Below are 25,262 nucleotides of genomic sequence, written 5' to 3'. Positions count from 1 at the left end.
CATGTAAAGGTTGCCTTTAGGTGATGCTAAATCGTTTATGTTACTTTGTAAAGAATGTTACCAGTCACTAAAATTGTATTATCTCAAAATATCACACAACACTTTCAAATGTATTACGTTATTTCTCTAAGTGTTAATGTAATAGGGTAATCCACATCACAGTGACTATAAATGTCGAACTTGTGCACAAAAAATCTTGCAAAAGCTCCGTATATTAATCATCAACATGTCCACCAAAACGATACAAATTGTGCGTAATGTAATTTCTCCCGATGACGGTAAATGACAACACGAAAGCCAATCAAATCGTAGGATTTACTCTCCGTAGTTTTAGCTGTCAGCAAAGTAATCCAATTAGCAAACGCGCTCGGTAGATGTTTGGCCAATCATTGAGCCACTTGTACCTAATCCCTCCCCTTCCCCAAGACGCACAAGACTCTGAACCGAAGGAAATCTTGGCCTGCCCATAGAAGCTCATAATTCGGATCTGTGTAATGATTTATTTAATACCATGATACCGTATTGATAGGATACTTAGTAAGATTGAGTCACAGAGTCGATAGATTGTTTCGAGGGCAGCTGCGTTGGCGTCAAACATGCGCAAAAATTCACGCCATCAAAGCAGAGAATCGACGTAAACGGAATGATCGGTTCTCACGTGAAGTCACCCTGATTTTTTTGCTTTAAGAGAAAGACGAAAACGCATCGACCCCGAAAAATAGCCTCAGCCCAACGACCGACGTGGAAAGCAACGCTGACATTCAAGGTATTTCTGGAAATGTGAGTATGGGGACGTGCGGGCCTCGGGTTTCTTCGACGGCAGTTTTTGCTAAGCTAACCAGCGCGAGCTTGCGCGTGATTTCATTGCTAATGTATTTCTGGGCTTGTTGTGTAACGAGCGAGTTGACACAAGCGCGGGTATAACGATATTAGAATGACATAACCGCCCACTTGACGTTTGGGTACAACAAAGAAACATTGCGTTGTTCTCATTGTGTGTGGGTTTGGACTTTTATTGCTTTTGTTTGTCCGGCAGCAACCTAAACGCGAGCGACAGACAAACAAGCGCGCGTCAGAAATAATCCCATCGGTTTGGGCTGCGTGTTAGTAAAAATTCATTGGATTATGTAATCACACTTTTCAAAAGTGACGTGTTTTAAGAGCAAGTATTTGTCTTTTAACATACAGTTGGCTCCCATCTAGTTGGTTTCATGTTTAACGTTACTAGTTACGTTTGCATTTCTGGGTGTTCGCAAGGACGGCCAGAGCTCCCTGCTGAAATGTCCTCTATTAAATATATCTGGTCACTTGTTTAAAGGAATCATAATGTCTGTATCAATCAGTGTCTGTTTGTACTGTGTATAGCTCATAGCCGCTGTTTTGCAAGGCCAAATGGATTGCGAGTATAAATACCCCAGAATGGCTCCAGTCTTATACTGTTGTTCGGTTCTACTATTCATATTTTTTTGGCCTATACACGTTAACAACGCTTTTATCTAATTTACTATTTGTGTCCCATTACAAAAATCACTCTCATCTAAACATTAATGTATATTTCCTCTTTAAAGTTATTGCAGTTTTGTGGATAAGATACTGGACTGTAAATGCCCTGTGTTTATGCATCAACAGTGATGTTTGATATCTTGTCTGGTGCACTGCAAATAGAGAAACTCAAACTTTGACACAGATTTCATCTGCAAAGAGATTAGAGGGCTGATTGTAACTGTAACGTTCGATGAAGGACTTTGATCATTACTTGTTATCCGCATGGTCACATCTAGAGACTTGTGACAGTGAAAATGCATAACCTACTCTTTCTTTGTCATCATGGTTGAACACCGTGTGGAAACTTTGACCCAGACTGCAGATCAGAGAATGCTGAGTTTGCACTTGTGCATCTGATACGGATTGCTATTCTGCATTGCTAAAGGAAGGGTCAGCATTCTGCGCAAGTGTCGAGTCTGAAGGACTGACAGCATAAGAAAAAAGTATGAGGCGACCCCTTTGTTTGCTCAGTGGCTTCCTCAAAGTCCGCTCAGATCTGTGGCAGGCACAGGAATACTGGCACTAAGCGCCAGTCTGCTATCCAAATCTCAATGGAATGGTTGGAAATGTGAGAAAATACTTGTGAAAGTATTTAGTCTTTCCTTACCTTCATTACGTACAGGTGGAGTATGATATGTGGTTGCTGTGTGCGCACATTCGACTACAACTTTGGATGTAATCCGTTTTTTGCAAAATATTGCAGATGTCACAAACGTTTACGATGACATTTAAGATTAGGCTGAAATTACACGTAGGCAATATCCTAATATGACACTTTATTTTGCATCATCACATTCTGCATTTTAATGATAGTCATTGGCAGAGTTTGAATATGTATAAGTTGTTTCCTGGAGAGAATATTTGTATGTTTTATGGGTTTGGCAGGGTGGTGTTCAGAATGACTCAGAATGAACTCTTTACTCTACTCTTCGTGTTGTGTGGGTGTGTGAGAGGGTGTGTATGCGCTTGTTTGTGCTGATGTTCTGACGTAAAGAGGAGCTTTAGTTAGGCCAGGCCTAAGAATACATTCAACTTTTGCTCAAGCTTATGTTATGATCATGCCATAGTCTAGATCTGGTTATTTAAGTCAACACATTTTTGAAGCGCTTTCTTGGATTTATCAATATATACAAGTCTGTATGTCTCTTGTACGTGTAAAGAAAAAGTTAAGTATTTTTCCAAAAAGATGGTTAGCTCCATTGCTTTACACCTTAATGAAATCACCCAACTATGTTTTGATAGCCGGAGGTTGAAAATTATTTCTGAGTTGGCTTTATGGGTGATTCAGTTTGAGCAGAAGCTTAGGTTCTATAAAAAGCATGTTTAGTCACCCTGCGTTTGATAAGCAATGATGGTAAATTCACTAATGGATGTTAAGTAGCCCAACCATAATAGAAATCAATAAATACAGAAATGCAGTTGGTTTGATTCATAGCAGTGGACATCCCAGTGCATAGTGCATTTTTTTTACTGTGAATTAAGCAGTTGTGTTATGTCTTAAAAAGAGCCTTTGACTGATATCCCAGCTATACAAGTTCTTTTTATTCTGATTTGATTCAGAAATCACCAACATTCTATTGCTGTTTTTGCCTGTCCTCTTGTTAGAATTTCTACTAGTTAAAAACTTCCAACTGTAAGAACTTGAAGCCTTCTTAAATACTAAGCCTTCTTAAATACTAAGCAATTAATAACATTAGTCACCAGATCTTTCTATGTACTCCGTTTCATGAAGGGTGCATTTAGTTAGTTAGTTATACTCATAGTGATTTGTGAAAATTGAGTGTCTTGTGTTGATTTAAGTTTTTATATTTAGTACTCACATTGATATGTATAGTAATTATTTTGTTTAAAGCGCAAATAAGCATAACACTCAGAACACATTAGTGTTGTGCGATAATCTCTATAGTCAGATCATTCTATCCCCAGCCTGTGGATCGCCCATACACGATAGTAATGAGGGGCGGGTCAATTTACGTATTTATCTATGACAAGCTGGATTTTTGGACAGAAACTGACTGAAGATTATGTGGCTAGAAAATGCTCATGTGTGAAATTAGCGTTCTATCAGAGTGCAAGTTCAGTGCAGTTGGCAACCTTGTTACTTCCCACCGCAACCTTTTTAACGAGAGAAAGTAAACTTGCTGTAAGTCAATATCATTAATCCAAATGCGTCATTGATTCCCGCGTGCACTGCTATTACTTGATTGCCGAACGGGAACAACTCGTGCGCTGATTTTAAACCCTCACTCGCATAGCAATTCCTGCAAGGAAAAGCCTGACCCTGGTGCACCACAAGCTCACTTGTGCGCGGAAAACTCAAAGCCCGCACAATATAAACCCCCTCTGGCACGAGGAAAAGCATAAGTCTCGTGTATTGCAAGCTCTCTTGCCTGAAGAAATGCGCAATGCGCGTTTGTATTATTAATTTGCAATATATATTGGCAAGCAGCCAACTATCGTTTAGGGATCCGCTATCGCCGATATTTCTTGAGTATCGTCGATACACAATAGTATCGTCAATCAGATCAACCATAGAACTTATTTTTTTGTGCCATGCATTCTTATACATGAATGTTGCCTGATGCAGCTATCTTGGAGGTTTGAATGACGTGCCTAAACATTTTTAACACAGCAGGTCACAGCTCAAAATTGTGTGCTGTTGGATGTCTTAGTGCTTCGCCCGAGATGACTCCTTTATGAGGATCTTGTTCTCCGTTGTCTGTCAAGTATAGAAAGTTGCCTGCTTTTTCTGCTCATTTTGTCTTTTCATCTCCTGTTCTGTTCTCATAGGAACTTCTCCTTTGCATGTTGAGCACCAGCATTGTGATGAAAAGAGAACTAGTGTCTGTCCCAAATTTGAAACTGTTTTAGAGAATAGCTTTTACATTAAGGGGGTTGGTTTGGCCCCTTTTTTTTACCTATTTGAATATATTTGTCTCTTTATAACATACTGTTTATAATATATTCCTTTAGCAAAACATTTTAATTTATCAAATCAATTAACATTATTTAACTGAGCAGTTTGGGAGTTTGTTACTAAAATGTTAGTAAAATAAGCAACATCTCTTAAAAATGTAATGTAAACATTAAGATATGTATCATAGAGCTATCAAGAATGCGCGCTATTTGAATGATCTAACCCGTTAACATGTGCACGTAAAAAAAATACGGACCGCGCACGCATTGCACACGGAGTGGCCCAGGCGTCAGTATCGTGTAGCGTTGGGCCGATAGACGAAGACATCGTCCATTGCCGATGGCTGACAGCCACACGATGTAGGGCTGGCATCGGGGTTCCCCTGCATGACGTAATTTTCGTCATCAGGAGGATCCACAGTCGTCCGCACATCCCGTACGCGTACAGCACGACAAATGTTGACAGCCGAATCCACACTATGGCATTCTGCACAAATACTTGTTGTCTTGAAAACTGGTCGCAACATGCGATTTGGTGGCAATTTGGAGCTCTGATATAATTGTTTTTAATGTTTTGGCTGATGGCAATCCAGTAAAAACCTATGAGCTATGTAAATTTTCTACTTCCACACACTGCTCCTTAGTATCAGCAATGGTAAGCACATCAATTGCCTACAAAGTTTGTATCTCAAAAGCTGCATTCAAATACTTTGACGTTGGCTTACTTTGGATTACTTTACCTTTTGAGTGAGCAGCAAAATGTTTAAGTAAGGTAAGAGACTGCAAATTGCAGACTTTTATCTTATACAGCAGCATTTTTATAGTGGGTTGGGCCGATAGATGAGGGCATTGCCGATGGCCGAAAGACATCATGAAGTTGAGCCGGCATTGTGATTCCAACGTCGGACTTTCTAAACTGCGCAGCACACGTATGTATGGGGTAGACGCGCTTGACATAATTTACACGCTAATAAAAAATTATTTGATCCCCTGCTGATTTTGTAAGTGTGCCTGCTTGCAAAGAAATGAAGGGTCTATAATTTTTGTGGTGGGTTCATTTTAAGTGATAGAGACAGAAAAATCAGGAGAATTTTTTTTATATATATTTTATAAATTGATTTGGGAAAATTAATATTTTAATGTAATATAAACAAAATCCATAAGGTGGCGCTAGTCTGCAATGTTGCACACGTGAGTAAAAATGAAAAGAGAGGGAGAGATGCGCTATTTCGCTTGCTAGACGGACGGGTTTAAACGCTGCGTTTGCGTCTTGTTCCTATTGAAACGCCTCGCGCTGAGGCGGGACGAGTGTTGTGAGCTTTGTTTTACTATCGTGGCGTGTCAATTTCTGTTATCAAAAGCGCATCTCGAGACACTTGCGTCATAAGTGCAGAGAAAGAGTTCTCCCACCGGTCACTGTTGCTGTGAAATGCTATTAGAGAGACTGGTTTCACTTCTAAGTCCGACTTATGAAATGGTTCCCGTCATATATATATGGTGATAATGGTGAAATATGGCATGGCTCTCAGCCAATTAGATTCGAGAACCAGACTTATAGTAAATATGTCTCACAATGGATACAAATAAAAAATTGAATATAAATAAAAATTGAGATTTGCAATTCCAAATGTTAAACTCGTATTGTAATATTACAATGTTCAATTTTTTTAAAAACTTAATATTACACATCTGATTTCTAGTATCTACATTTATAACCCATGATATGCACAAAGGGTAGAGGTGCAGAAAAGTATAAGTGGTTGTGGTTTTTCTTTTTTTGTTAAATAAAAGTTAGATCAGATCAGATCAGATATTTAATGCATTTTAAAAGCCAGAAATTCACTATTGAGCAGAATTAAGATTTAAGAATGAACAGTCCCATTTCTCATGTGGCCCCTTGGGATTAATTGGTCACTCCCTGAATTAAAGGAAATATTTCAAGAATAAAAATGATCTTTAATTTAAATTACTATAGTTATGTGGAAAATGTTTTGCCATTTTTTCCAATACAAAAGTGTTTATTAAACACAGGGTAGAAGGAATTGCATGCGCATACACTACAAATTTCAGTTTGGAATCAACAAAATATTTAATTTAATGTGCGAATAATATGCGGCCCTTAACAATGATTTGAATTCTTTGAATGTAAAAAGTTTGCCCACCCCTCGGCTAGGACATTTAATATGCTTCTCCTTAAGCCACTCTTTGGTTGTCTTGGCAAATGTGTTTTGGGTCTTTGTCATGTTAATGCACATCCCCGACCCATCTTCAGTGATCTAGATAAGGGGAGGAGGTTCTTTTCCAAGATTTTACAGTAGATGGGCCTGTCCCTCAATCCCTCAGCCCCTCAATGCGGTGAAGTCATCCATTACCCGTAGCAGAGATAAAAAGCCCTTAAGCATAATGTTTCCAACACTGTGCTTCTCTTTAGGGATGGTGTTCTTGGGATCACAGTCAGCATTTCTCTCCCTCCAAAAACAGCAAAACAAAAGTCAATTTTGGTCTCACAGGAGTGCCAGCACTTTCGCCAAAGCCTTTTCTGAATCATTTTGATGTTCATTGTCAAACTTCAGACGAGCCAGGTGGGCCTCCTTGGGCAGGAGGACCTTGCGGGTGCTTCAGGATTTCAATCTATTGTGTAATAGTGTGTTACCAATGGTTCGCTTGCTAACTGTGGTCCCAACAGTCTTCAACCTTTATCATGATCATCTTTACTCCATTGGGGAAATCTTGCAGAGAGCTCCAGACCAAGCGCATTTGAGAGTTATGTCCAAATAATGGCACCAACAGTTGTCTCCTTCTCAACAAGCTTCTGTCTGTAGCCTATTCAAGGTTCACCCAGGACTTCAATCTTGTCCCTGACATCCTTTAACACCTATTTGGTCTGAACCGTGGTGGAGAGGTTGAAATGGAAGATACAGATTCTGTTGGCTGGCATCTTTTATATACATAAGAAGCTGATTTGGGAGTACTTTCTTAAGGTGACAGGACTAATCTGCGATCCATATAGACACATAACCAATCTGTGGAGACAGAATTCTTGCATGTTGATATTGGATCAAATTCTTATTTCACTGACTGAAATCCAAATCAATGTATAACCTAAAAATAATAATAATAAAGTTCTGCCTCTACCTAGGGGTGTGCGATATGACGATATTTGATCGCGAACGATTAAAATTACTGCACGATCCACTTTTTCGGAATAATCATCCTATATAGTGCAAGACATGTTATATCCGTTGCTGTTCTATTGAATTCGTCCACATCCTTGCGATAGATTGCGCCATGTTAACAAGCTCGTATACGTTGCTTGTGAATTCAGGAAGATTAAGTGATGCTGTTAGTGAAGATGGAGGGAAACACGGAGGAGTTAGTCCCTAAACAAAAATTCTACATCAGTAATATTGAAATGGTTTGGGTTTTCCCCAACTGACACGGCCCAAACAACAGTTATATGAAAAGATTTGCACGTCGGAAGGCTACACAACGAACCTTTTTAACCACCTCAAAAGAAAGCACCCGAAAGAGTATGTCGACAGTCAAATTATAAAGGGACCCCACGCGACCAATCTGATACGACCAAGCATTTGGAAACTACAAGGCTTAAACAAACGACTTTAACGAAAGAAGCATTTGAGAAAGGAACTCCGTATGACAGAACGAGCAAGCGCTGGAAAGATGTAACTGACGCGGTCGCATTTTACCTGGCAAAAGACATGATTCCCATAAAGACTGTGGAAAATGAGGGCTTTAAAAGACTGCTCAAAGTCGTAGTTTCACGTTACAAAATATCCAGCCGCAAATATTTTTCCTCCGCGTCCATTCCACAGCTTTACTCCGAGTGCCGCAACAAGATGCAAAACAAAATTCAAAATGTTAAGTTTTTGCTACAACAGCTGATTCATGGTCTTGCACTTGCATGAAATATTAACTTGATTAAAAGAATTGGTAGAGAGTATATTTTAATATGGGGACATTAGTTTGGCTGTATTGTAGCTCTGTAATTAGCAAAATAGTCTTAAAATCAACTTGAAGAAGAACCGGGATAAAATCGTGATCTATCTAGAAAAAAATCGTGATTTGAATTTTTTTCTAGATCGCCCACCCCTACCTCTACCAGTTAAAAATAAACCTATCATAAAAATAATAGACCCTTAATTTCTTTGTAAACAGGAAAACTTACAAAATCAGCAGGAGATCAAATAATTATTTCCCTCACTGTATAGTGTGTTATTTAATCTAAGCAGCTCGCCTATGTATAGAGAAGACACGGCACGGCATTGCATCGCAATGTTTCACTCTAGACATCCTCCGATTCCAAATTGGTAGACATCACCCAACCCTATTTTATGGCATTTCAAAATCTATAGCACTGCTGTCACCCAGCTTGCTTTTAAGCATTTTTTCATTTGGCATAAAGTTTGATTCAGATGTTTTCAACATGTACTAGAATAATGTTGTTTGGCCCTATAACCCGAACATGCTATTATCTTTTATCTACCTGAATATTTTCTGTTAAATGTCATTCATTCTTTCCTGGTTCCCTATTTTTTTTTTTAAATCTTTCAGTTTGCTTTTCCTCTCAAAGGTCTTTTAGCCCTATCACCATGCAGATTGTCATCTCACACCCTCGGTGCTTGTGTAAGCCTGCCAAAATCCACTTCCCTCTTACACCATTAAAGTGTATATTGGCTACGTTTTTACAGTAGAGGCCTGAGCTTTAGGTTTCACCCTGCGGTTTTATATGAATGACTAGCCAATGAAACAGTTTCGAGAGGAAAGATCTCGTGAGTTTGCGGTTCCAACTGTAATAGGACGTGTGGGAGTCAGTGTGCATGTGAGTGGGCGGATAATGTGTACAGTAGAAGTGAGAGCTCTTTCAAGCTGCATGCGGGAATGAGGAGAGGAACCCAATGTTGCATCTTTCAACATGACAAAAAAAAGAGCAGAGGCCACATAGAGTGTGAGGGATAGAGATGAGGGGAAGGTTGCCTTTCTCCAAACTCTGTTTATTCAGCTGAGGCTAGCTGGACAGATATAGCTCTCTCCATAAAGGGCCTGGTTGCTCATCCTTTGTTGTGGTGCCTTGGTGATGCAACACATCTAGGTTTAGCTAAGGGAATGCCTTGAAAATGTATGACGCGACTCTCTCTCTTAATGGCTCTGGGCTGGGGATGATGCACTGCGATTCGCATTATTTATACCCGTCTAGCTTCGATTCTGTGTTTTATGCACAGCTCTTCTGTGAGCTACGGCTCTTTGATCAGAAGAAGTACTGCTTAATCTAAAATAACTATAAGATTTAACCGTAACTCATTGAGCAACTGAGCATAAGAACCGCACGATTACCTTTTTTATTGGGACACCTCATTTTCAATGAGATAAAAAAAAGAGTATGGGACGTCATTCTTTTGATTGTATTTAAGTGATATTTTCATAGCAGAACCAATGTTAGTTTTTCTTTGTCTGAACAAATTAAGGGTAAATCATTTAAGTATTGTAAAGGTGCATTGAGAAAGTAAATGCGGATCAATGTCATGTTTACTTTATTTTGCCATTTGAAAATGCTTCGCCATAGCCTGAGGTGCACCTAGGGCTGGGCAATAGATTGTGCGATTGTTATGCTCTGTATCTCAATGACTTCCGGTTAAATGCACCCAGAGGGCGCTCTTGCGTACACTTCCTAAAATGGGAAACAGAAGAAGAACAATTCATTGCAGTAAATGCCAGTGGTCATATTTTATCGCTGTTCTTCAAACCTTTTCAGGTATTTTCAGGATAATAAAGTATATTTATAGTGATGATGTTTGACGAGTGTTGCTTTTTCAAATGCATGTTATAAACTACTCAATTTCGTAGTGATTTAAGATCGAGCAGTACCTCCTACTGATCAAAGAGCAGAATCGATTAGACTTGTAGAATTAGCGTGAACCGCGATATATATAGCCCAGCCCTACGTGCAACTCTCCAAAAATGTAACAATGGGGACCCTGCGTAGTCGCAAGTGCTGTGACTGGTCTGTTTTAAACCCTCCCCATCAGGTAAAAATCTCAGCGATAGCGTCATGTTTACTCAAACGCATTTCCGAAGAATTATCTAAGTTAATTATTATTTATTTTGTTTTTAACATCTCAAACTGCAATAAAAGTGACTGTTTATTTGCCACTATCACTGCTATTGCTTCTCAAACGAGCTGCTTCCTCTTCGGATCTTTGTTAGACAAGCAACAAACACGTGGACACTGATACTTAGTGATCATTGCATTTTGATGCAGACAACGATGCACAAGTATAAAGAAAATCCGGTCTGTTGCCTACGGTGTAGGTCCTACGCACAACCATAACTTGCCCTTTAGTCTGTAGTCACGAAAATTCAGTTGCTCTCTTTCCCACAAGCTTCCTCACGTTCACATCAAGCCACATTTCCAAACCCCCCTCGTTTCCTGATGCTCTGCCTGTTTATTAGCGTTTGATGTGATGCATGCATTTACTGCACCTGGTCTGATGTGCCTTGTTCAAAGCCCGAGCATTAACAAAGCTCCCTCTCAGCCTATCTGCCATGCTAATGGCATGGTTTGATCAAAGCTAGCCTTACATGATGGATCACCCCCTTTACCCTTGACAGAGATCACCTTGGCGTCAAGGCTTTCGATAACGGAGGAGAGTTTTTGGACCGTGTGAAGGTTGGAAAGAAGCCCTGCTTTCTCACATGAATGACTGCCCTAAGAATCAGAAATCCCTGTCTACTTTCAGAAACAAGTAACCCAATATGACTTTGAAAGGTTATAAATAGTGTCTTGCTAAGGGGGGTGGTCTGGTCAAGCCGACAGCCTGGCCAGTAGAGCCATGACACTGCACAACAACCAGTGCCCTGATCCAGCCTCGCTCTCCATCACCCAACCGCCTTTTTTGGGCACATTCCTTCCATGCCTGCCGTGTGTGTAGTAGCAAGCAAAGAAACTGGGTACGGGCACCACCCCTCTTGTTAGATATAGCTTCAGCCCTGATGGTTCACATTAGGGGTCAGCGGAATGACTAAATATATTAAATTAAGTTCTGATAATCAGATTTATTATTTCTATTTATCTTCTGGCTATATCATATGATAGACATGTATAGCAATGAAGTACGAATATGTGCACAATGAAAGTACAGTATATGACTGGTGTAATAATCTGGTCTTCAACTGAGGTCTTCATCGCTCTTCACTCTCTATTAGATAGGTTTGTTTATTCTTGCGATTGGCTTTATACTGGTGGACTCCAAACGCTTCTCCCAGTAGCAGCGCATCACGTTTAAAGCACCCACACGGTGAGCATCATCACGCATTTCAACGCAAGTTTCCCCTTGGCTCGCCTAAAGTTAAACTTTATTTTAACTATTAAAGCTTTACAGAGCGACCTGACTTCTGAAATACGTGAGAATGAGCTATTTTATATGGACGCGCCGGACTAAGGCGAATCACGAAACTACAGACTGAAAGAAGGTCAAAAGAATGTTTGATTTGTGAATTAATTCACATGATTTTTTATCGTAACGGCCAACTTGCAGAGCATTGAGTTAACCACGCCTATTTATTTACATTCCGTGGAATACACAGAATAGAAAAATCTCTTAAGGTTGACATTTTATTCCGCGGTAATGGCATATTCCGTCATCCTGCCCAGCCCTAGACCACATGCTCTGGAACTTTGACTGGAAGCCAGCCCTGCTGACTGCTGCCAGTTCTCATTCTTTTAAATGATAAACAGACCCGCACAGATGAGCATCAAGAGAATGAGAGATGGCTGGGCTGGACACACTGTTATTTGACTCATCCCATGACCCTTCCTGTTATATTGGTTGGCAAACCTTGACTGACTGCTGGTTAGTCGCGTACTTGGTTTTTTTTGTTTGCTGGGTCAAGGTCCCGGCTGGCGATCGCATAGCTTACGAGGCTTCTCCTGTTCCATTTGTCTAATGGCTTATTTGGGCTTGTAATACATTTCAGTGGCTATTCCTGGAGTCATGTAATGGTCTTAAGGTTTGCCCAAAGCAGCTTAAACCTGCTTCACACTTTCTAATCCCGCATTCAGATAGGGACTCATGAAAAATACATTGGGCCTCTGTCTCTTTCTAAAACACTTGCGTGCGTGTGGTTGACCAGTACGTGCACTATTTTTATGCATGCGCTTGATGTTTGTGTATGTGCATGTCATACAGATGAGGTTAAGATAGACGAAGTCAGTTTGTGGCTTTCAAGTGTGGTCCGAGTTAGAAATGACACTTGAGTTGAAAGATGATGCAAGAGCTTGTGTTACTGCTGTGACACACCCCATCTGTCTGTGTCGCCCATGTGTCCAGAGCCTTTTTATTTAATGACTGGTGCTGCTTCAACGCTGTAAAACAGTTGGATCTTAAATTCCAGAGAAAACCTTTATGTTCCTGAATTGTATGAAAAGTCTTGTTTAGAAGTTAGGGGGACTTTTATTTTTTTTATATTTTCCCAACAGGTTTAAAGCATCAATCATTCTTTTTTTGCATTTGAACTAACGTTACATGGCATATTAAATGAGTAGCATCCAGATTTTTAGTTATGATGACTTTGGTGAAGGTACATGACTGATAAACTTGACCCGGACTTATAGTTTAGTTTTTTTGTGTTTTTCTTCATATTTTGAATGAGCTTTTGTTTGGTTTTATTATATGGACAATGTTAAGAAGAATTTAGTTCTTAAACAATTTTTCTGTTTTTGTCATGTATTGTTAAAAGTCTTCGCTCTGTCTTACAGACGGTGTCCTGAGCCATGGGGGCCTTCTTGGACAAACCGAAGACGGAGAAGCACAATGCCCACGGAGCGGGTAACGGTCTGCGCTTCGGCCTAAGCAGCATGCAAGGCTGGCGAGTAGAGATGGAGGACGCGCACACAGCTGTGGTGGGGCTTCCTCACGGCCTGGACGACTGGTCCTTCTTTGCCGTGTACGACGGTCACGCCGGCTCTCGTGTGGCCAACTACTGTTCCAAACATCTGTTGGAGCACATCATAACCAGCAGCGAAGACTTCCGTTCCGGCCCTGACTCTGTGGAGGGGGTTAAAACTGGCATTCGCTCTGGCTTCCTGAAGATTGACGAGTATATGCGCAACTTCTCCGACCTACGGAATGGAATGGACCGCAGCGGCTCCACCGCAGTCGGCGTGCTTTTGTCACCCGAACATCTCTACTTCATCAACTGTGGGGACTCCCGTGCCGTCCTCAGTCGTGCCAGTCAGGTGCGTTTCTCCACCCAAGACCACAAGCCCTGCAACCCACGCGAAAAGGAACGCATTCAGAATGCGGGAGGTTCCGTAATGATTCAAAGGGTAAACGGTTCTCTGGCCGTGTCACGTGCTCTGGGGGACTATGACTACAAGTGCGTGGATGGGAAGGGTCCCACCGAGCAGCTGGTTTCTCCAGAACCGGAAGTGTTTGAGATCCCACGCGTTTCAGAAGAGGACGAGTTTGTGGTGCTCGCTTGCGATGGCATCTGGGACGTGATGAGCAACGAGGAGCTGTGCGATTATGTGCGCTCTCGGCTGGAAGTGGTGGATGACTTGGAGAAGATCTGCAACTCGGTAGTGGACACCTGTTTACATAAGGCGAGTAAATGTCTTAAACATTTTCACTTTCTTTCTGAAAAGACAACCCACTTTGTAAGTCTATTTGTTCTGGTTTGGATTAGCTGCTTAGCTTTATGTATCTGAATTATTGAGCCTTGACATAAGCGTAGGAGTCTTGTTACCAGGGCCCAATATAAAGGACTGCCCAATGGCCCGGGCCACCAAGGGAGATCTTCATGGCCCGGGCCACCATGCGAGATCTTCTGGCTAGTTGAGAGAACTGTCACTTACCCGATCGGGCCAGTGTTGTATCGTCATGGAAAATTAGAATATATATGTTTTATGACTTCTTTAAGACCCAAGAAGATGCAAACGAGAACTGGATTCGGTTCTTAAGTGCTGTTTGAGACATGTGCACAGCCGTAATGCCGCATTAGAAAATGCGCAAAATACTGAAATGAGTTCTCTTTCACGTCTTCTTACTCTTAATCAGACATATAGACACACAAAAATGCATATAGTACCTAGTATCCAGGTAAAAAGTAATCAATAATGTCTTATGGGAGCAAAACGCATGTGGAAACAAAATGCATGTTACATTATTTTAGATCCGTGCATCTATTAAAGGGGCAATACCATCATAAACGTCTCAGTTTTGTTCATCAAAGAACGAAGACAAAAACACTCACTCCTCTTCACTCATTAAATTATAACTTTAGTAAGGTGAAATTAATAATATATATATTACAGTGAAGACTATAAAGTATTTACATTATTTAATTTCTGCCCCATATTACTACTATTACTATATCCCCCGATAGTTGGAGCACACCCTCCGGTCCCCCTTCTTAAAAAGAGGGACCACCACCCCGGTCTGCCAGTCCAAAGGCACTGTCCCCGAGCGCCACGCCACGGATAAGTTGTCTTCAATAATATTGGAAATTTTGAGTTATAGGCAAATAGTTTTTATGGTATCATACCCAACCTCTCTCCCCTTTTACATGGACTGCTGCTTATTTTAGTGCTTCATATCCCTCTAAACCAAGTTAGTGATGATTTCTTTGTGGTGTTGTCATTTATGGTCTTTAAGAAACCCTCCAAATAAAAAAACACATAAGCCCTCTGCCTGTGTCCACACACCAGCTTTCCAGATGTTAGGACAGAGCCAAAGAACCTTTGAGTGAGGTCACAACTCAGATGGATCTAGTCAAGTAAAAGGCTTTCCATTATTAGCCTGAAGTGTACACCATGTGTTTTTATGATGTATGGCTCATATGTAGACTGGAAACTAGGCCCTGAGCACAAATGGTTTCCCCGTTTCACTTGGAAGATGTTTCACTGCAAAGGTCTGGTTAGTGTCTTGGATATGAAAAGATGTCACAAATTTCCACCAGAGGTAAATATTGGCGAAATAGGAGGCAGCAGAGATTTATGATGGTTTACAGTAGAAGCTGTACTATAAACACACATGCACACTGACTCTACAGGTTGGGTTTTCTATCCAGTGACAATGCCTTTTTTTAGTTTGTTTTAATGTGCCATCTTTTTTTGTAAACCAGGGAAGCCGTGACAACATGAGTGTTGTTCTAGTTTGTTTCCCAAATGCGCCGAAGATATCGGAGGAGGCTGTAAAGAAAGAGGCAGAATTGGACAAGTTGCTGGAGGCTCGTGTTGAAGGTAAGACGCATTGTTTTTTTTAATGCCAGAATGACATCAGACCGGTGGAAATGCATGTAAATCCCATACACAAAGCTTGGTTATATGGTATTTCAAAAATTTACATCATAACGTCAAAGTTAAGCATCTCTTTTAGGTCTAGTAAGCTGCACTGATTTTCGAAGTATGAATTGAAGTCATCCTCGCCCCTCTGGTTCTTTTCCATCAACATTCTGACATGTTCTAAACTGTCTGGAGCCTCATATGGGTCTCTATCCTGGATGGGGGAATGTTAAGACAGATCTTCAGATTCTTAAGTGTTTTCCACAAGATCTGATGTTAGGACAACTGTGATGAAACCTTTTCAACATTGTCTTTCCAGCTCTATAAACCATCTGGATGTTATTGGCTCATCCGGTGTCTGTAAGTGTGGGATGATTGATCTTGTGCCTACACCGTTCTTAGGTTTCAGCAGTCATGATGGATGAAGCTTTCCATTTTAAGGCTTCCGTTTTCAGAGGTTCTTGCCCGCATTTGTGTAATGTGATTGTGAACGTTTCACTCTGCAGAAATCATAGAGAGAGCAGGAGAGGAAGGCGTCCCGGATCTAAGCCACGTCATGCACAACTTCCATCCCGAGAGCATCCCCAACTTGCCACCAGGAGGTGGTCTCGCTAGCAAGTAGGGCACTAAAATGTATATTTTGGTTAAAGGGATAGTTCTTCCAAAAACTAAATTCTTTCATAATTTTCTCAACTTCTTGTCATTTCAAACCTGTATGACTTTCTTCGGCAAAAAACAAAATGATGAAAAGATGTTTTGAAGAAAGCTGGTATCTGAACAGCGCTGGCACCTTTTACTTAAATTGTACGGACACCAAACCGATGCAAGTGAATGAGTGCTATCGCTGTTCGGTTAGCAACATTTTACAAACTATCTTATGTGCTCTGCAAAAGAAAGAAAGTCATACAGGTATGAAATGACATGTGGGTTAGTAATTGATGAAAGAATTAAACATTTTGGGTGAACTAACACTTTTACATTTTTCTGTGGATTTCTATTGATCGAAAGAACGTTATTTTTGTATGTTCTGAGATGTTTTGTTCAAATGTCACCCTGGACGACAAAACCAGTCTTAAGGGTACATTTTTCGATAGTGAGAATTTTACATCACCTGAAAGCTGAAGAAATAAGCTTTCTATTGATATATGGTTTGTCAGGATAGGACACTATCTGGCGGAACAACAACTGTTTACAAAGCTGGAATCTGAGGGTGCATAAAAAGCAAAATATTGAGAAAATCGACTTTGAAGTTGTTCATCTGAGGCACTGTAACAGGCCATCCCCTCACAAAAAATAAAGTTTGTATACATTTACAATAGGACATTTTTACTTAATATCCTTATGGTTTAATATCGTTATGATTTTTTGCATAAAAGAAAAATCGGATATTTTTACCCAATGCTTGCACTTTGGCAATTACTAAAAATGTTCCTGTGCTACTTGAGGCTGGTTTTGTTGTCCTGGGTCAAAAATTATGGGTATAGGTTAAAAGTGGACAAGGAGGGGCTCTTGCACACTTTTTCTCAGTTTAATGTGTTCTATAAAGTGCTTTTGGTGTTACAATCTAATATTTTTTTACTTCCAGACGCAGTGTTATTGAGGCTGTCTTCAACAGGCTTAATCCACATAGAGAAGAAGATGGGGTGAGTGGATCCTTACAGTTTATATGAATGTAAAGACTATATCAAATCCAAAGGTCACTCTATCTGTTAACATGAGCCCATCCTTGTTAAAATGCTACAATATTTTGACTAAATGTAGGTTTAGTCAAAGTTTTTCAGTAGTGTTTATTCCCACGATCATTTGAGAATATGCATTTAGAAAGTGATTAGCGTGTTTCCTACTTGGGTGTATCTGGTACTCCGAGACAACTTTTATAATTGAAATGCCTGTGCATTTGTGCAAATGGAAGGTATTGTGTGCACGCCTTGGCTTTTTTCCCATCTGTGCTTGTGCCACTTTGTCAAGGTTTGTATTTGTATGTGCGCATCTTGGTTCAGTTAGTGTATTGGTCTAAAATTAGCCACTCGAAGAGAGTTTTGTGTCCAAAAACAACATTTGCACATTACCGCACACATATTTGCTACCGCATACCACGAGTCCTGCTTCTCTTTAAATGAAAGCCTTCATTAGGGCAGTATAAGGTCATGGGCAGGTGGCCTGCCGTAAGCAGGGTCTTTAACCTGCTCTGTCCACTGATACTGGGGTCTTGCACCAGGACAGCCAGGGAGGAGCAGCTGGCCGTGAGGATGAAGAAGGGAGCACCGCCGCCGGCCACTTGCTGGAGGCGCTACGACAGTTCCGGTTCTGCCACAGAGGCGAATACCGCCACGTGCTGGAGCAGGCGCTGTCCAGTTACCGGCTGGCCTGCAGGACAGGCGGCGTTACACACCCTGCCTCCCAGGAGGACCCTACCTCTCTCCCACCATCCTCAGCCACTGAACCCTCTGAGGAGGGGCAGGATGAAGCTGCCTCATCGCCGTCTTTGGACAAGCTCTCTGGCGCCCCCACTGCATGACCCCTATATCCACTTTAGTACTCACTAACCCTAAACCCCAACCCACTTCCCAAGCTATCAAACACCTGCTCTTTGGCCCAGTTTGCTAGGTTGCTCTTCTTATGTTGTAGTTTCATCGCAGGTATTTAGTTGTCTCTTTCGGACGTATTATGCACATATTTGCACATATTTGTCTAAAGCACACAGTCTCCATTCAGCCACTCATTGGGCCGTATAGTTATCTTTTATATTACGGATTAATTCTTAGCTCTAAAAACCTGCTCTGAAACCGCAAGCAAGGTTAAACTTGGCATATTCCAGCTCTGTCTGCATTAAGCTCTTTTCTCTATCTCCCCACTTAAGACTAGTGTTTTGTATTGATGAACACGAACGGGTCCATTCAAAACTATTAAGGGCTAGTGTATGTATCCAAAGCCTTTTTTATATGGTTAAATGATTGAAAAGGGGAATGTTTGTTAACAAAGTGGACAATCTGGGCCGTGCCAAGAATACTTGTCTGTATGCCCTAGTGCCATGCAATGCATGTGTACTCTGCATTCTGGGTTGTCATGTGGTTGGTTCTAGTCAAACAGGGTATTAACATGTGCTGTAGAAATCATCAGGTACGGCTTTTATTGTGCTCTTTCAAATAGTGTTTGAGAGTATGTGTGTATGTGCGGTGTGTATGAAACATGAAATGTGAGATGATTGACAACTTTCACAATTCAAAAGGGAACTCTAATCATGTGTCTCTCTTTCTTTCTGCCTCTCTCTGCATCTTTTTCACTGGTTTATAATTTGGAACGCATATGATTGTATGCTGTTTGAGTGTTTACTATCCAGGTGTCTCCTAAAGGTATAAGCACAAATGAAAAACACTGGCGCTTTAAGCACGGACTGAATGAGGTTACGGTGGCTCAATCGATACGATTTACCTTCCAGTCTAAGCCTGCACTTTTGCTCTTGCAACATCTTTGGCTGTAAATCATTCTTCTTGCGCTTTTGCAATCAGCAAATGGCTTTACATTTGAAATGTAAAAGTCATGCATTAAAGAGTGTAATACATGCAGACCGCATTACCTTTAGAGGAACTTTTTGCCATCTACACTTGAGGCAATGCTGCTACACGATCATTCATGAATGTCTGTACTCTGCAGAATTTGCACAGATTGTTATAAGTGATCCGAAACTGAAATCTGTCTACGTGAATTGTGTCATCTGATGTACCAAATTGTATTGGGTAATTTGTGTTTTCTTTGGCTGATTTATCACTGAAAACAATGTAAAGCTGATTACTTTGATTTGATTTGGAAGTTAATGCGTGATGCAAAATGTGTAATCCTCTTAACGGTTAGCGTGTGCATAATGCCAGCATTGTTATATGAAACTCATGTTATTGATATAAGACCTCAGAATCGAGTTGTATTGTCCATAGAGCATTGTTTGCTGGTTTGGTTTATGCCCTGAGTTGTGATTTGTTTCCAGGGCAAAAGATTTATACTCATTTTGTTTCACGCTGCAGTTTTGAACAAAAATAAATCGAATTCAACTATTCATGCTTGTCTTCTCTGCAGTTCATTATTAAATGTGATCACTAAAGTAGAGTCATTTTAACTCACTGGGACTCACTCATTGAATGATAAATGTTCTTTATTGAACTAGTCACCTCGTGGTTATTACGGTGGGTGTGGTTTTGTCACCAAAAACACTCCTAATATTTTCTCTTCAAATATTTAAAATCTTACTCCTCTGTGGCCTACATTGCCAATTATGAGATCATTATTAGTATAATAGTTTTGTTTAAGCTTGAGGTAAGTGCATCAGACTTGCATGAGGCGGTGGATATTTTTTTTGCTGAAGAGCCAAGAAACACATCTTTCAGATTAAAAATGTTGGTCAGGCATCTTTTATTATATCTATCCAGCTATTGTTTATTTCCCACTGATGAATGTTTCCATTGTGTTTTTTTTTTTGATTTCAAAATCTTAATGGGTTATTTTCTTAATTGATTTTCCTGTCAAGTGGTTAGTGTACTTGTATTGCTTCAATCCAACAACAAGAAAATCATCTTTCACTTGATTTCGCACACTTCCTTGATTTTTCTTCCTTCACATTTTTTACCTCACTGTTTTCTCACTAGTCAGTGTTCTACCCTTTTTGTTTTTCTCTGTTTGCTCATTTCTTTCCCTTTCTTGTTTTCTCCCTGTCGCAGAGCGGAGGTGACCTGGACGACCCCTGGTAGCCCGAGCAGCAGACGGCTTCTGTCTCCGCACGAGAATGTCCTCAGTTCACACAAGAAAACCCTTTGCTTACACACTTTTTTGGTTTCGATTCCGAGCGAGTCATAGGAAATATTAAACCACGAGTCTGGAAAACGTACTTGTTTTTTAAGGATGAGAAACTACAGCAATGTTATGATTTTTAAAACTGCGTTGTATGGTAGAATTTTATTTTTAGTCCCTCACCCCCCTCCCTTATGAAATCTTTGTCGATTTAAAGCAGTGACGAGATCGCTTGACCAATTGTTGCTGGATGTTGATTTGGAGGCGTGAACTCTAACCTCATCCGGGTGGGCCCTGAGGGCGATGAGTGGGACATGAGGCGGGGCATTTTGGACCTCGGTTGAATGTTCAGAGCCTCTCTGCTGCCTTGCTTGTTTCTTAGATGGGGATCCTTTCAACTACTTCATACCACGCATGTGCAGCTTTTTGGAGACCATGTACACCAAACATGATCTCAGTCCCTGTTCGCAGTTAATGACACCCATGTTCTAACCCTGAAACTCTACCCATCCAGCCGGATGGCATCGACTAAACGGCCCTCTCATGCATCTCGGTCTGCTGTGTCATAACTGCTGCTGGCCACATAAATGTAATGTATCTGTTGTGGATTTTTTTGGGGGGGGGGGGTGCGAAGGGGGGGTTTGGTTTAGTGTCATTCATTTTTTGGTGCTTGCTGTTAAAAAAATAAAAAAACAACAAAAAACTAGAACACTGATCTGACAGCTGGAGATTATAACAAACCTCGCCCTGGATGGAGAGGACTTTTATTAGGAGGGATGGAGGTACTGCATATGGAGGAACTTGTTTGCACCCAAGAGACAGGGACTCTGTATTAAACAGTAAAACTTTTAATTCTTTATTTCTTTGTACCTCTATTCTGCTTCAAACTCCCATCTCTATTTTCCCATCGGCTTGCCTTCTGGTTTGTTTTTCTCTATCAAAATTGTAAGATTTGAGATGTTTTCCCCTCCATCACCATGACTCGGAATTTTTAAAGTTTTTCTCTTTTTTTTTTTTTTACAGATTGTATGGCATAATTGGTATTGTTTGATTGCACTCACATTTGGTTATAAAAATACTAAAATCTATATGAAAGAAACTATGAGAAGGTAGGTAGAGTATTTCTTAAGTGAAACTGCAGAAATATGTATGTGTATATAGCTATATATTTTTCTCCTTTAACAATGGAGTGAAAGAGTCTCCTCGGACTGGATGATAGGTACTTGAATATTCATTGAGTGTTTTGATCTTTTTTAATCCTTAATCTAGGATTGGTTTTTGAACTGTGCCTGTAAAAGGTGGTCCATTGCTGCCGGGGCGTTCTTACAGGACAGTTGGCTATGGATGAATGTACCCCTTATTCACAGTGATACACGTATACTTAAACGCACTTGTGTAAACGCTTGTGCATAACACGAGTTCATATGTGCATTTATTTTTTAACTAGTTCCTTGTATACATTCACATCTTCGTTTAATCCACAGATGAGTTCTCGTCTGTGCATATCTATGACACAGACACCTGCTTTGGAGGCCGCCTTAAGAGTTCCTTTTTCTTCCCTCCCTTTATTGTTTTTCATTGACTTCACCTGCTTTGGTGTGTAGCTTTAAAACGAGTGTTTAATTGAATTTATGAGATGATTGTTTATGTATGTATATATATTTTTGCAGTTTACCCCCTCTGGTACACATAAATCATAGCTATATGCTTGAAAGCTTCATTTTAAGATAATTGAGTTAAAGAATGGTTTCCGGTCAAATGGTAAAAAGTTATATTTTGTGCAGTGAGTACTCAAGGACATTCATTTGCGTTGTGTATATCAACAATTATTGATGAATATTGAGGCAGAGTATTTTATTTATTTCAAGTTCTGGCTTAAATGTTGAGAGAGAGGCCTCTGTGTACGTGTGTTTTGGAGAATGTGACCGAATTCTCTTGCGCTTGCATACTTCCTCTTTCTCTCTGATTCTCTCTAACCACCTGATGAGCCCGTGTAATGAACGTCCCCAGTATGATGTTGTGATGTTTCAGTAGCAAACAGTGAATATGATCTGTTCTCCTCAATAAAGGATTGCTAAAGTTTGATGTTAACACAATGATTCGCTTGTGTTTGGAATGTTTTGTCTCACCATTATCACGATGTCCCAAAAGATGATGAAAGTTTCAAACTATGGATCTTTTTATGCAAGTGTCTTCAGGACAATATCTGTTGAAAACTTGAGTTTAATGTGGATGTTGGATGTGTGAATGATGTTAAACTGTTATGCCAGGGGGTTAACACTAGAGGGGGTGGTAACTGAAGTTAAGGTGCGCAACCTTTCATTTGGGTGGATGTGGGTGGTGATTTATATGCAAGTATGATGGAATATATTCATTATTATTATTCTCTCCTGTACATTGGCTTTGTTGGATATTTTTGCCATCTTTCTGCAGCACAACTGGTAGAGCATTGCATTATCAATACAAAAGTAATGGCTTCCAACATCCATGCTTATCATATGTGCCTTTAATGCATTTTTAATTGCTTTGGGTAAAATAACGTATAATACAGCCGTTGAAAAAAAGATAACTCCAAATTACAGTATTTCTAGATGTATTGTGGCCATTCCAGTCAAGTGTCTGTAAAATTTCCACTCTATCAAACCTTAGTAGTGACAAAGTCATTCAACAGCAATGTGAAAGACTGACAACATGACAAGACACTTGAAAACTGCCATAAAATCAAGGTTATCACAAATATTTTCAAACTTGCCCTAAATACATGTACAATGAGTAAATATGCTTAAAGGTGAATATGAACGTGTTTTCTTTACAGTATTTGAGGTCTGAAAAAATACAGCATCTTTATTTACATATATTTTTATTATATATATTTATATATTCAAATATGTGAAAAATATTATTAGTATTTTACAGAATGAAACAAAAATTATAATTTACTTAAACACGTGCCTAGAAATAATACATTAAAAAGCAGGAACCATCTTTCAAATATTTTCCCGCAGCTGTATTTAAACATTCATCCTATTACATCAAAGTTAAAGCATTTATTCTAAAGCAAAAGACAAATATTTAAGATTCTGTTAACTTTCTGTCAGAGCAATTGTGTCTTTATAATTCACACATTTTCTTTATTTACACGTTTACATTAATGCTGGGAACACATGTTAATGAATTCTGAAAAGATCCAATTTCATTTAGAAAGTCTGTCACTTTACCCCCACCCCTGTGGTCTGTGAGGATTATGTGAGAAACCTCTATTACAATTTTGCCAAGGTGAGGAATCGGGGGCAACAGTGTGCGTTACACCACAGTTGACTACACACGCTCACCTAACCGTTGGGTGTTGAGAGGTCACCACCTCTCGGCCCTCCTGCTAAACAACAGCCTCAATGAGCAGAAACATCCTCTTTAAAAGCTCCAAGCAGGCTTTTACATCTGCACCTCATTACAATGTCTCCCACTGCAAAGTCTAAATCCCCTTAATGATCCAGGATAGGCCCACACCCCTAAAAGTCTCCTGCCGCGGTTACACCGTGTTATCAACCTGGATTAGGATGCCAAACGTGGATTAAGGTAATCCACACTCTTCGGTCTGAAGCAGCGGGGAATTTGACTATATTGCACACATCATTTTAGGTTTGTGGATTGGGAGATTAAGGAAAGTGGGATGCAGGAGTATAGGTTGAAAACGTTTAGGGTGAAATGAGGTTTGCTTGGTGGATTGTGGATAAATATTAGCTTTTCTTTTATCAGAATGTCTTTTCAGAATGCATTTATACTAGTAATATGAGCGAATGTGTAATGTCACACTGATGAAGAACTTTGTGTGTTGCGTATCTCATTGTGGTCTGAGCCTTCGACATGTTTGTTTTAACCATGTATGAAGTGGTTGGTCTAAAAAGTACATTTAAAATCAAACCTCTTAGTACAGTGGTTCTCAAACTGGGGACCATCACCCCCTGGGTGGCCCAAAATGGACCCGGGGTGGCCACATTTCTTTTAAAGGGGGCATTTAATGAAATATACATTTATCATACATTTTGTGCAATCAAGCATGAAAATAATAAGACTACCAAAAGAATAAATGTTCCAAAATGGTACCATTTAAACTGTTTTAGGTTTAATTAGAATTGTAAATATAAGATTATTATGCACACCGGTGGTGGTTGAGGCGAGATGATTGTAAAGTGCTTTAGGTGTACAGCGATACACAATAAAGCACTGTATAAATGCCTCATTCATAATTATTCTTTTTTTGGTGGCAACAAAGTGATACACCCTAGAAGTTGGGCCTTAAAACAAAAAAGTTTGAGAACCACTGGCTTAGTAAAACTCTTCCAGACAATTATAATTTAAGAACATGCCTGCTTCATATATAAACAGCTAGCCACTGTGGCAGATGTTATGGGCCTGAATGACCCATGTGTGCGTGTTAAAGAGTCTTTTCAAAGTAGTGAAATGCAAGCGTGAACCTCCAAAGTTTGCTTGTTGAAATGTGATTCTCTTTCGCATTATTCATAAATACCTGTTGCGAAAATCAACGCCTGTAACGTTCTGCTAAAATCTTAGCCCATAAGTGTGTGGAGTTAGCAGCGGGGGTCTGAGTGGTAGATTGGAAGAGGTGGGTGTGGGGGTGTTTGGGGATTACCCCTTTTCCAAAGCCTAGTTACATTGCAGAAGTAAATGAGCTGTTGAAAGAATGAACCCAGGGCTGGAACGT

The 25,262-nt window shown here is 40.1% G+C and overlaps 1 protein-coding gene across 3 annotated transcripts; it reads left to right on the top strand.

Annotated features, from left to right (window-relative positions):
• The first annotated feature begins 422 nt into the window (after positions 1-422).
• ppm1bb (protein phosphatase, Mg2+/Mn2+ dependent, 1Bb) lies at positions 423-22,635 on the top strand. 3 transcript variants are annotated; one of them, XM_056770934.1, is made up of 6 exons: positions 423-780; positions 13,235-14,080; positions 15,601-15,718; positions 16,267-16,378; positions 17,346-17,403; positions 20,470-22,635. In XM_056770934.1, the coding sequence occupies exons 2-6, from the start codon at positions 13,250-13,252 to the stop codon at positions 20,497-20,499; spliced, it is 1,149 nt and encodes a 382-aa protein (XP_056626912.1). In that variant the 5' UTR covers positions 423-780; positions 13,235-13,249; the 3' UTR covers positions 20,500-22,635. The 3 variants fall into 3 exon arrangements, with proteins under 3 accessions (XP_056626912.1, XP_056626910.1, XP_056626909.1); XM_056770932.1 differs by lacking the exon at positions 20,470-22,635 and adding an exon at positions 17,979-19,811 and having other exon boundaries at positions 423-766; XM_056770931.1 differs by lacking the exon at positions 20,470-22,635 and adding an exon at positions 17,979-19,811.
• Positions 22,636-25,262: the final 2,627 nt, after the last annotated feature.

This window comes from Triplophysa dalaica, chromosome 17 (genome assembly GCF_015846415.1).
Source record: "Triplophysa dalaica isolate WHDGS20190420 chromosome 17, ASM1584641v1, whole genome shotgun sequence".
NCBI lineage: Eukaryota > Metazoa > Chordata > Actinopteri > Cypriniformes > Nemacheilidae > Triplophysa > Triplophysa dalaica.
Note: the sequence above shows the minus strand (reverse complement) of the source record. Positions and strands in the feature narration are given on the sequence as shown.

What these genes read in the sequence shown, in the direction of transcription:
- ppm1bb (XM_056770932.1), top strand. Translation starts at nt 13,250, where the DNA reads ATGGGGGCCTTCTTGGACAAACCGAAGACGGAGAAGCACAATGCCCAC. An exon ending in GCTGGAGGCTCGTGTTGAAG is followed by an intron (nt 15,719 to 16,266) that starts GTAAGACGCATT and finishes TTCACTCTGCAG; the next exon opens with AAATCATAGAGAGAGCAGGA. An exon ending in CACATAGAGAAGAAGATGGG is followed by an intron (nt 17,404 to 17,978) that starts GTGAGTGGATCC and finishes GTCTTGCACCAG; the next exon opens with GACAGCCAGGGAGGAGCAGC.